This window comes from Dioscorea cayenensis, chromosome 8 (genome assembly GCF_009730915.1).
Source record: "Dioscorea cayenensis subsp. rotundata cultivar TDr96_F1 chromosome 8, TDr96_F1_v2_PseudoChromosome.rev07_lg8_w22 25.fasta, whole genome shotgun sequence".
NCBI lineage: Eukaryota > Viridiplantae > Streptophyta > Magnoliopsida > Dioscoreales > Dioscoreaceae > Dioscorea > Dioscorea cayenensis.
In genome coordinates, this window is record NC_052478.1 from 20,735,463 (window position 1) to 20,748,296 (window position 12,834).

The following is a 12,834-nucleotide window of genomic DNA, read 5'->3' on the forward strand; positions in this document are numbered from 1 at the left end:
TTGTGATCTCCAACTCTATGCATGGTGTAACTCTGATTGGGCAAGTTGTCTTTTAACTAGACCCTCGATTACAGGTTGGTTTGTGCTTCTTGGTAATTCGCCTATCTCTTGGAAAACCAAGAAACAACAAACTGTCTCACGCTCTTCATCTGAAGCTGAGTATCGATCCATGGCTACCACCACTTGTGAACTAAAATGGCTAAAAGCTTTGCTCATATCTCTCGGTGTTGATCACTCGCAACCTATGCAACTCTATTGTGATAATCAAGCAGCTCTTCACATTGCTGCCAATCCAGTTTTTCATGAACGTACAAAGCACATCGAAGTCGACTGTCATTTTATACGCAATGACATTCTCAATGGCAACATCACTACCAAATATGTGCCCACTCATGTTCAATTAGCATATATTTTCACCAAGGCATTGGGCAAGAAGCAATTTGAATACTTCCTTCGCAAGTTGGGCATTCAAAATCCGTATGCTCCAACTTTAGGAGGGGGCGAATATCTCTCAAATCATGTTGCCAAATTCTTATTGTAATCATATCTCCTAATATCATGGAGAATATTATGTTAGTCGTAAATGTGTGATTAGTTGTAAATCAAGGCGTGCATTTAGGTAGCTATGGTTAAAAGGACTAAATTAGTGCTCATCATATGTGTATATATAGATTGTTCTTTTCAATTAAAGGATGAATTTGGATCCCAAAATTCTTCTCATTGTTCTCAATCCATTAGCATTAAAAATCACATTGTTCTTCATAATCCAATGATATAATTAATCCCTTCATAATTTAAAGTGAAAAAAGGACCTGAACATTTCCTGCACGTCAGAAGACACAATTAATTTGCTTATGTTTGTGTTTGTGTGTGTATATATGTATGTGTCTAATATGTACCTAATGCTTCATGCATGCTTGTTATTTATCTAGAATAATTATAGTATGATATAATTAATAAATTCTTCATTCCATCATCTTCTTTTTGCTTTTTTCTCTTGATAGAGCATTATAATTTAATTCTTTATACCTAAAATAATATTGACTAATACAAGTTGATGCCATTAAACTGGATGGCAGAATTAGAAATTGGGTCTTCTGAAAAGAGGCAAAATGGGATAGAAGCTGAGTTTTATAGTTTGGAAATGTTAAACAAAGATAAAAAAAAAATGGTGATTTGTGGAAGATTTACTGATGCCTTGCAAATGTATCGGCAAATGTCTTAATATAGTACACTAACAAGTGTGCTTAAATAAAAGTTGTAAGATGGTATAAATATAATCAATATGTCGGACATGATAAAGAACGTTTTTTACTAGATTCAATTCAAGAAACCTTTGAAAATATTAAGCCTAGTAATACACACCCTTGAAACAAAACAGTAAGAGATTCCAAGCATATATATAAGTCCAAATAGTTTACAAAGATAAAAAATTATATATGAAATTCAATAATGAAAAGCTCTAAAAATAAAATCGGTGCCAATGAAAACAATTGAGGCAATGTAGATAATCCATGAACGTATCATATGCCATAATTAAATTTGTTAAAAACAAACAGTTGTTCAAAACAAAATTTTTGAAATGTTTGGATTAAGTCGAATAATAATTAAAATGACCTCCCCTGTGCTCATTGCTAGAGATAATAGCATTTAATTATCCAGTGGTGAGCCAAGGTAGATCCAACAAAATAATTTTAGAAAGCTCAGACCAAACACTCTTTTGAATCGAAACACTTTGAGTTGTAAATTATCAACAAAATCCACACAGAGGGTTTTAAAGCAGAAATAATAAGATGCAAAGAAAAACGAGAGTCATCAATAAGAGTAACTTTACCGATATTGTGGTTCCATAAAACAATGATACCTTCGGATTTACCCGATGCTGGGATGGCTGCCTAATCACATCTCTTCTCAATTTTTTTTTGTAAAAACGGTGAATGCAAACTTCGTCCGCTTTGGTCTCCACTAGGCAGCAACAAATGGATGTATTAACTTAGGCATTGCTTGGGTTAGCTTTAAAAAAAAGTGCATTTTTTAAAGTTGTAGAAACACTTTTTTAAAAGTGGTTTTGAGAGTAAGTTAAGTGTTTTTCAATATTTTATGTTTGGGTAAGCTAATACAAAAGTACTTTTATATGTGTGAAGTTGTTTGGGTGTGGATTTTTAAAAGGGCTTTTAGAGGTGGCAAATTACGAAAGTGGACATTCATTGAGTTTTCTTTGAGTTACTATTATACATTGCTATTAATAATATTAATGAAGACATTAATGATAATAATAATAACTTAATGTATTATAATTATAATTATAAATACAATTATTATTATTATTATAACTTAATGTATTATGATTATAATAATAATTATTATTACAATTATTATTGTTATTACAGTTGCAACTATTATTATTATTATTATTATTATTATTATTATTATTATTATTATTATTATTATTATTATTGTCATGATTGTTGTTGTTGTTGTTGTTTAATAAGCACAAGATAAGGCTTGAATTTTAAACACCATGAGATCAAGAACAACAGTATTTTTCAAATCACAAGAACAAAAAATCAACATTGCCATGCTTATAACAAAAATTAACAATAACAACAACAACAATAGCAATATTAATAACAATATCATAACATGGATAAATTAAACAAAAAAAAGATATCAAATATTTTCAACTTCACAACAACCATAATATCAATATTGTCGTGACTATTAATTATAAAAAGAATTAACAATAACAACATTAAAGTTTTGCAACATCTTAACAACCATAGCAACAACTAACAACACAAACATTACATTACATTACAACCTACACAAAAGATAGGAGACAAATATTTTTTTTTAAACACCACAAAAACCATAATAAGTTATAAATAAGACAAAATTAACTCATATATTGATTGGAGAGTTGATCCCGAATATTGTTCCTAAGTGTGATAATTTGTTGAGTGTCCTCATTGGTAGGTTGTTGCCATACAAATGAACTTTCACTATCATCATCATCAAAGCCACATTCTCCTTCTTGAATTTGGTTGATGTCTTCAAGGCTCTCAAAAGCATCCAAGTCATTGCTACTCATTCTACGAATAAAATTATGGAGAGCAAAACATGACCATATAATTCAGAATTGAACCTTTATAGTATACTTGGTCATATTTTGTAGGATCCTCCATCTTCCTTTGCAAACTCCAAATGTTCTTTCTATAACACTTTTCAAACTCGAGTGATGATATTTGAATACTTCATTTGGAGACCTAAAGAAACGAGACATCCTAAATTGTGGAATGTGATATCTTACACTCTTGTATGACCCCAAAAATCTTTTTATCGTAGGATACCCAGAATCTACAAGGTAGTATTTTCCTACAAAAGTATAATACAATAAGAAATGAAAAATAGAAGATAGATACTAAAATTAATTTCAAGTAAATGTGAACCTTCGGGCGGCTGAGGAAACTTCAAAGATGGATTTCTCAAAGCCTCCATTTAATATTCGTGTGTCATGTACCGATCCCTCCCAACCAATAAGTGCAAATGTGAAGCACATATTGACACATGCAGCTAGAATATTCGTTGAGGTGTACCCTTTCCTATTCATAAATGGAACTTGTTTTTCAGCCGGGACAAGAATGGTCACATGTGTTACATCTATTGCGCCAATGCAGTCTTAGAAGTAAGGCCAATATCGAACTTCACCCTGGATGTAATCCTCCACATCTCTGAAATTTCCATCTATTGGTCTGATAATATTATTTCCAAGTTTGTGGACAGCTTTTAGCACTCGATGAAATTGTATGTGCACTGTTTCTCCATTGAAATCTTTCCTCCACATTCCTAAGTAGCTCCTTGGCCTAGTATATACAAAAACATTATCACTGATTCTTCTATAGTAACATTTCTCGTATGTTGTAAACCATAATTTTGAGTAAGCTCAACCACCAATCTTCTAAATATAGTTTTATTCATCCGGACTTGCTCAAAGAAACGACTATCTGATCCTTTCATTATTTCATTAACCCATCTATAGCCAGTTAATGAAGATGTCCTCTTCTCTCCATTCAACATTGACTTCATATACTGGTATTGTGCATCTGAAACATATGCATACATTTGTCCAATATACTCATCCATATGCATATTGGTAGCTTCTTCTTCTGAATCAGACATTGGTTCTTTTGATTCTGTATCTGAATCGGATAAGAACTCCATTTTGATTTTATACCCTACATAAACAATATCAAATGTTTAATGCCATGTAGAATACAAGAAAAAAAAAATACTCAACACTGATAAAATCAAATACCATACAAAAGTTTGGCATAGAACAAAGGCATGATAAAAGTTCTAAAATAGTATTTCAACACTGAAAGTGCAACATGTGAACAGTTCAAGACAATGTTGGATATATAAACTCAACACATAAAGCGAAGACATAACAAACAAGTTTATGGCATAAGCAAAAAATAAAAGCAAAATCCAATTTAAGTTCTCGTAGATAAATGATCATCCATTGAAGTTAAAGTAGGTTGAGGTCGTCCACGCTGAAAATGTGGCACCAACCAGTAGCAAGTGATGTATCCTTTTCCACTAGTGTCACAAAAGACTCCCTATGATATTTTTTTTGCAAACAACCTCACCATGAGAAAGTAATGTGGACTTCCTCGTTCTATCCCCGGGGACTGTGTCCAACAAATTTGCACATCTGGTTATACTACAATGATCGTCGTTCTCAACTCTTACATTACTTGTACGTGACATGTTATCCATCCCAGAGAGTAGGCGGTCAAATGATTCCTATAGTTTCTCTTTTGCACTTTTTTCTTTTCTCTTTGTGATGTTCTTTGTCTCTTTCTAGCTTGTGTTGTACTAGTTTCTCCCCGTGTGGCATCATTGTATTGTTGAGGACTGTCACCATCATCATCAAGGTTATCTACCTTAATGTCTACGTCATTCATCCGAGCATAAGCATTGGTGTAAAAACTTCATTCTCTGATGATGATTCTGCATATGGTACCAATGCCATGTAACCTGTCGTCACTACATCTTTGAAGCATATCTCCATCATGTCTAAGAACTTTGGACCCTCCTTTCTCCATTTCAGATTTTTTTCTTGTTTCAATTAAATAAAAAAAAGACAATGTGTTATTATTTATTTGAAATAAAAATTACAAAATAAATAAATGATTACATTATTATATATAATATGGATTCGTAGGCTTACTTGTTCTTTTCTCTCCCAATAATCATCACTTGCTAAAACTGTCCTCTTAACAAAGTCCCAACCAAGCCCTGTTTGGTGCTCCACTAGCTTTGCCCATATGCCGAACTCTTTCTTGAGAGAGTCCCACTTGTTTTTCAATTGTTTGTAGTTGTAACTCACCCCTGTTTTCGCAGCAAACTTTAACAATTACATTTTCCAACCTTCTTTTGCAAGGTGTGTGTGTATTACCAATCTGGACCTCCTTGACACACATTTTTAAGAATATTTTCAGTATTTGTGTCATCCCATCTTGCTTTTGGAGTATTTTCACTTGCAACCACATTCATATCACCCACATTTGTCCCTAGTATAATTCTTTTAGGTGGTAGTTTTCAAGCCATGTTCAAAAATAGTATGATGTTGAGTCCTTAATAAAAAATAACATAGCGAAATCATCATTTAGTAAATAAAAAAAATGGCACATAATAATCTCTACTAAGAAAAAAAATATACTAATCCTAATGTGGTTTGTGTCTCAATTAATATTTTAATAGATAGGATAAGCTTCTTCACTTGAATATATATATATATATATATATATATTTCAATATTGCTTTCTAGATGAACTAGCAATTTCCAAGTTAAGGCTTTGTTTGAAGTTTATTAAAGACAAGTGGCAAGCTATTGACAAAATAACAAGTTAAATTGTTGAAGAAATATGAATCACAACAGTATCAGCAAAAAGAAAGAAATCTAATATTCACCTATTGTCTGTTTCCAGAATCAGATAAATTGACTAAATTAAAATATTATTTTGATCCATAAGTTGTGTCAGACATAGGGATAATGGCAATGGGTCGGGTCGGGTGCGGGTTTTTCCATACCCGCACCCGCTACCCTACCCCCATACCTGAACCCAAACTCATATCCGTTGGGTTTTAAAAACCCCAATCCACACCCGCACCCGACGGGTAATTAGGAACCCGCGGAGATACCCGCCCTGCCATGACCCTATTTAAAAATATTATTTCAATTCATTATAAGCAAGTTTAATATGATTAACATGTTTAACAAGCTTGACCCCATGGTTCAGGCTTGACTCAATTCTATCATAAAATTATATTTTTCAACCCAAGCTTGAACTTAGTTTTATCAACTCAGCGGCTCAAGTTCAAAAGTCCAAATTGAGTACGGAGCTTACAATTTTTTTGAGCTGAACTTGAACACTTCAAAGGTCAGCTTAGCTCTACGTGGTTTGATTGCACCCTATATATATAGTGATAATTTTATTTAATTGAGCAATACATTGGGGAGAAAGTATAAGATTTATGATCAAAGTTTTTTGATGAAGTTCAATGCAATAAATATTCATCATCATTATTATTATTGTTACTTGACTTTTTATCTAGTTGAACTATATTGAAATGCAAATTAGATAATTTGAGACAGAATAAAATAAAAATAAAATAAAAAAAAAGCAATTTTAAATAACAAATCCAAGTGGAATTCCAACTGGAGCCCGTTGCTTAAAAACCGAAGGACCAAAGGCCTGAGTGAGAGATCCTTGGATTGGGCTTTGAATGTGGATATGCTTAGCCCGGCCCATGCAAAAAACTAATTAGTAAGTTTCCAAAGCCATTTTTCTGACAAATTAATAATATTTAGTTTTGAAAATATTAAGAAAATTTATACTGTATATTATTTATTTATTATTGAAAATTGTGAACAAACCACAAATAAGATTCAAACCCTCAACTTTTGAGAATGAAGAGAAATAAAATACCAAGTACTAATAAGGTGGATGTATGTGTTTATATATATCTATATATTAAATTAACATAAAAAGAAAACTACACAATTACATTCCATCTCCAACAACAAAATACATAAGAAATTTATAAATCACTGAACAATTCAAAGAGAAGTTTTTACTTTGCTATCATTTGTAGGTAACATTGTAATTTTTTTATTCAATTTTTTTTATTATTATCTTTTTGTACTTATGTACTGAGCTTATAAAAACCTTTGTGAGAAATTTAAAAAAAAAATTCTTTGCTTAAAAATATTTTATAAGAAATAGTGCTAGCAAAAAAAAAACTAAAAATGAAGAAAAATAAAGCAAACAAGTGAGAAATACACCTCTTTTGATGGGATGTACTATTACATTCAAACCATGCAAACATTCTTGTGCTTCTTGAGCTCCATAAAGACACAACTCCCAATCAATACTCCATCACAAAAAGCCACACACAGTCAATAAACCCTGCACATATACAGAGTTCTTTGTTCTCCATTAAAGCTGCATGATATGACATCTCATGCAAGCTTGGGGCCATGAAACAAGGATACAAGCTTACAAAATTATGTTCTTAAGAAGTCCAATCAATGGTTAGTCATGCATTGATCCAAACAACAATTAATTAACCTGGTGAAAATTAACATTCACTTATATTTATGTAAGCATATGATGCATGCATGTGTTATTATTATGTTTTTTTTGTCAGCTGTTGGTTAATTTTCTGAAAGCTCTTTTGAAGATCATAAAATAAAAATCAACAAATCAACAAGAGATATTGGAGGATATAACTTAGATCTTTGATGAGATCTAACAAGTTGGTGGGAGGTCATTGATACTTATATTTTATGCTCATCTTCAGCTTCTAAATCTTTGGAAATCTAGGAATGATGTTTGCTTCTCTTTATATTATGTGTGGAGATGGATTTGAAGTATATAAGGATGTTTGATGTTGATGATATATATATATATGTTCTTTTGATGAATATATAGTGTCAACCATGAGTTAGTTGTATGATATTTATAAACTAAACAATGGGATAAGTTGTTGCTTTAAATCTAATAAATAATTCCTATTAATTAGAGATTATAGGGTTTTGATTATAAAAGTTTTGTAAGTGATGAGAAGATGCATGCATCTTCCACTAGTTGTGATCATGTTTAGAGACATGCTTTGTAACTCTTCTATGCCTCATTGTCCTTTAGACAAAGTCTTTGCACTTAAGATGAATCCATTTGCTGTTAACATATGTACACATAGATAGATAGAAATTATATTTTCAAAAATAAATAGTTATCTACATTGTTTCATATATATATATATATATATGTAACAATGTATACTTGTTCATAAGTCACACATCATGGTAAGCTGTCTTTTTATATTAACAAGTATATAATAAATTAATAGGAAACAACCCCTTGTTTTCCTCATTCTCTTTCATATTAATACAATATATAACGAAATCAGTAGGTGTGATGCCATATACTTGTTCTAAAGTTAATAAATTTTTTTCTTTCTATATTTGTATATTAATTTATATAAACAAATCTCCACTTGACCGGGAACAATTTGTGGTCTGGGGAAAAGGGATACACAGAGTTATTATTATTCTTATCTTTAACTAACTATCCAGCTTTCTGCATTTTAACTGCATATATAATAAACAAAAGCCACAGTTGATATATACTTCTTTTTTTCATTAATTTTATATCATGCATTGTTGTTGCCTTGCTTATTTAAGCTCCTTCTCTATCTTTCTCTCTTCTCATTCTAAAACCCTACTCTCTCTGTCCATGTGCTACCATATCTCATGCATGCTTTGATACATCCCTCCTTCCTCTAGCTTTACATTCTTTATTCATATATAATATATAAGATGATGCCTGTTGCCATGTTGGTCATGATTTTGGTTCTTCTTTGGGTGTATAGATGGAGGAATCCAAGATGCAAAGGCAAACTACCTCCTGGTTCAATGGGTCTCCCTCTTCTTGGAGAAACTCTTCAGTTCTTCTCTCCTAACACTTCCATGGATATCTCTCCTTTCATTAAAGACAGAATGAAAAGGTACATATATATATACACACATATATATATATATGCTTATTTTATTAGCAACTAGTTTGTTTCTGATGAGATGAATGAAGGTGTTGATGTGGTTATATATACATGTAGGTATGGTCCTGTGTTCAAAACAAACTTGGTTGGAAGGCCAGTGATAGTGTCCACTGATCCAGAGCTCAATCACTTTGTTTTCCAACAAGAAGGAAGGTTGTTCCAGAGTTGGTATCCTGATACATTCACTGAAATATTTGGCAAACAAAATGTGGGTTCAATGCATGGGTTCATGTACAAATATCTCAAGAGCTTAGTTCTCAAACTCTTCGGCACCGAAAGCCTCAAAGAAACATTGATTCATGAAGTTGAGGCTTCAGCTTGGAGAAGCCTTCATTCATGGTCTCAATTTTCAAGCATTGAGCTTAAAGAAGCCACAGCTACTGTGAGTTTTTGAATTAATACTATAAAGTAATATATATATATATAGAAGTTTATGTGTTTTTTTGTTTATGGTTTTGTTATCTCATGTCTTTGTAGATGATATTTGATCTTACTGCCAAGAAGTTGATTAGCTATGAGTCTTCGAATTCATCGGAGAATTTGAGAGAGAGTTTTGTGGCATTCATTCTAGGACTCATCTCCTTCCCTATTGACATTCCAGGCACTGCTTATCACAAATGTCTTCAGGTATATATTTGTTCATGAGTTTTCATTTTTCTTCAAATCTTTCAATATGATTTATTAATTTCGACTGTCGATGATCAGGGACGGAAGAAAGCAATGGAAATGCTGAAGAGTATGCTTATAAAGCGAAGGAATAATAATTCAGATTCAAAGGAATGTGGAGATTTCTTCGAATTTGTTATCGAAGAGTTGAAAAAAGAACGAACTGTTCTAACGGAGACGATAGCATTGGATTTAATGTTCGTGCTTCTTTTCGCAAGCTTTGAGACTACATCTTTAGCACTCACATTAGCTGTTAAGTTCCTCCATGATCATCCTAGAGCTCTTTGAAGAGCTGAAGGTATATATGTTACTATATATATATATATATATATATATGATCAAAATTAAATAATGAAGTATTAGAATTAAACTATTTTGTGAAACAGGATGAACATGAAAAGATTATCAGAAAAAGAGAGGATTTGAGTTCAGGAATCACATGGCAAGAGTACAAATCCATGAACTTCACTTTCCAAGTATGTTATCAATATATCAACCTAGTGATCATTCATTGAACAATTCGTATAAAATTTTTCTTCGAATATCATGTCTGATTCTTGTCTTCACTTTTTCTTTTTTGTGATTGTTTGAAGATAATCAATGAAACCGTCAGGTTGGCAAATATAGTGCCAGGAATATTCAGAAAAGCACTAAAAGATATACAAGTGAATGGTGAGCATGGCATGGCATGTCATGCATGCTTTCAGATGATCTTAATTATCAAATAATTAATGGAAGTTCAATTACTGAAATATATTTGTTATCTTGTTCGATTAGGATATACGATTCCAGCCGGATGGGGTGTCATGGTCTGTCCCCCGGCAGTTCATTTGAATCCAAAAATGTACAAGGATCCGTTAACGTTCAATCCGTGGCGGTGGAAGGTATTTATCTATCAATTGCAAGCTCTGATACCATATTAGATGCGTCAAAAGATTTTGTTCATAAACATCGCAATTAAATTAACATGCTCTAAATTAAACCTTGTATATATGTTAAAAATTTTAATTTTGTTTTGAAAAAGAGTTTTTATTTTTTTTAATGAGAGTTTATTATATTAATATTTATTAATATAATTTGAAAATTTATAGAATAAATCAGAATTATGTGGTGGAACAAAGAGTTTCATGGCATTTGGAGGAGGGATGAGGTTTTGTGTGGGAACCGAGTTCACAAAGCTTCAAATGGCAGTGTTCCTTCACTGTTTAGTTACAAAATACAGGTACTTGAAAAGAATTAATTATTAGTCTTTTAATCATAGTTAAATTTTGGTAAAAAAAAAATTTTTAATTAATTTATTTGTTTTTGGTGAAGATGGAGAACAATAAAGGGAGGAAATATAGTGAGAACTCCAGGGCTTAGATTTCCTGATGGTTATCACATTAAACTACACAAAAGAGAATGAGATTGGTGGAGAATTTTGATGTGTGTTCTTGTTTTGAATGCAAATGTATGGAAGTATGTAAGAAAGAGAAGTTGAAAAATACTTACTCTATGTATGAAATGAACTCAAGTGTATTACAGTGAAAAACAAAAAGTAATGGTTGATGAATTTTATATATATCATGTTATTTGGGTTTCAATCCTTCTAATTAATTTAGAAGAAAAAAAATGGAAAATTTTTTTATCAAGTGAAATTAAGAACTTTCAAATTGAATTAAATTCAAATGAATGTTAAAGATTTGTTTAATTACAATGTACTATTATCTTTTATATATTTATTATATTAGATGTCTATATAAAATTATCATTATAATTATATTTTACCATAGAACGAGTGATTATATAAATTTATTCCTTACTTAAGTATTTAATTTAATAGTTATTTAAATTGTGAATAAACTAAAAATGCCGGCTATAATTAATTATTTCCTTAATTTATAAACAACCATCTAACTTTAAAAAAATTTACACATCAATGTTAATATATAATTTATACTAAAATATTTATAATTTTTTTAAAATGCAAAAAAAAAACATGTTGAGTTAAAATCACTATTAAATTTTTTTTTAAATCATCTGTTAAATAATAATAATAATAATAATAATAATAATAATAATAACCAAGCCAAAACTGAGCACAAATTTCAGCCGTCCGATTGTTGGGACCAAATCCAATCAAGACAGATGTAGAGCCCCAGTGCTATCTGTACTTTAGAAAGAAAAAGCGTTCAACTGAACCGCCGTACTAAGATACTAAACGTACCCAATACCCTTCTCTTCATTCGAGGTTTCACGTGACCCTGCCACCTAATCTGACCGTCCGATCAAGATCCAACGGCTCTCGTTCCCTCTACGGTCCTTTCCCGCCCTGGTGATCCACGTGGCTTCATCTCTTCAGAGCTTTAAGAGATATGGACGGCGATGCGAAGCATCATGGCTTGTCCTGTTTCTCTGTTATCCTACTACGGCGGTACAACTGAACGCTTTTATGTACGTACGTTTTTTTGCATTTAGGCCCTCTAAAAACATGGAATTATATAATTGCTTTCTTGTTTTTACTTTTTACCCCTTGGCTGTAATTACTTCCACTTTTTGGAGAAGTGTGCGAACAAGTTAAAATCCTTTCTTCTTTTGTGAAAAATAAAATCAAGCGAGTTTTTACACACCAGCTCCTAAAAAAAGGGTCAAATTTATAATTGTTCATTTGGATTTATGCATGTGACTTTTATTATTATTATTTTTTATATATCTATCCTGATTTTATCAAAACTAATTTTATTTGAAAAAAAAATTCTCTATTTAATTACATATTTCGCTGATCAATGAGATAATAATTTAGCAGTAAAACACTTGACTCTCATGTAAATAATTAAAGAGTTTGAGATTATAATTTACCAATAAAGACACTTGACTCTCATGCGAAAGATTAAGAGTTCGACTCTCTTTTAATGTATAGTTGAAAGAAAAAAATATAAAAACAACGATGTATAATAACTTATTCACTTTATCATTAATAATAAAATAAAATCATTATTATTATTATTTTAAAATTAAAAATCAATGATTTACTTATAATATATAACTATTTTCAAAGTTTTA

At 31.3% G+C, this 12,834-nt stretch overlaps 1 protein-coding gene across 1 annotated transcript; it reads left to right on the top strand.

Annotated features, from left to right (window-relative positions):
• Window positions 1–8,890: 8,890 nt before the first annotated feature.
• Window positions 8,891–11,197, top strand: LOC120267375 (cytochrome P450 87A3-like). The gene is given in 9 exon segments (XM_039275014.1): window positions 8,891–9,075; window positions 9,184–9,508; window positions 9,604–9,753; window positions 9,832–10,098; window positions 10,179–10,268; window positions 10,386–10,464; window positions 10,570–10,676; window positions 10,884–11,014; window positions 11,107–11,197. Coding segments are annotated over 9 exon segments (1,425 nt in total).
• Window positions 11,198–12,834: the final 1,637 nt, after the last annotated feature.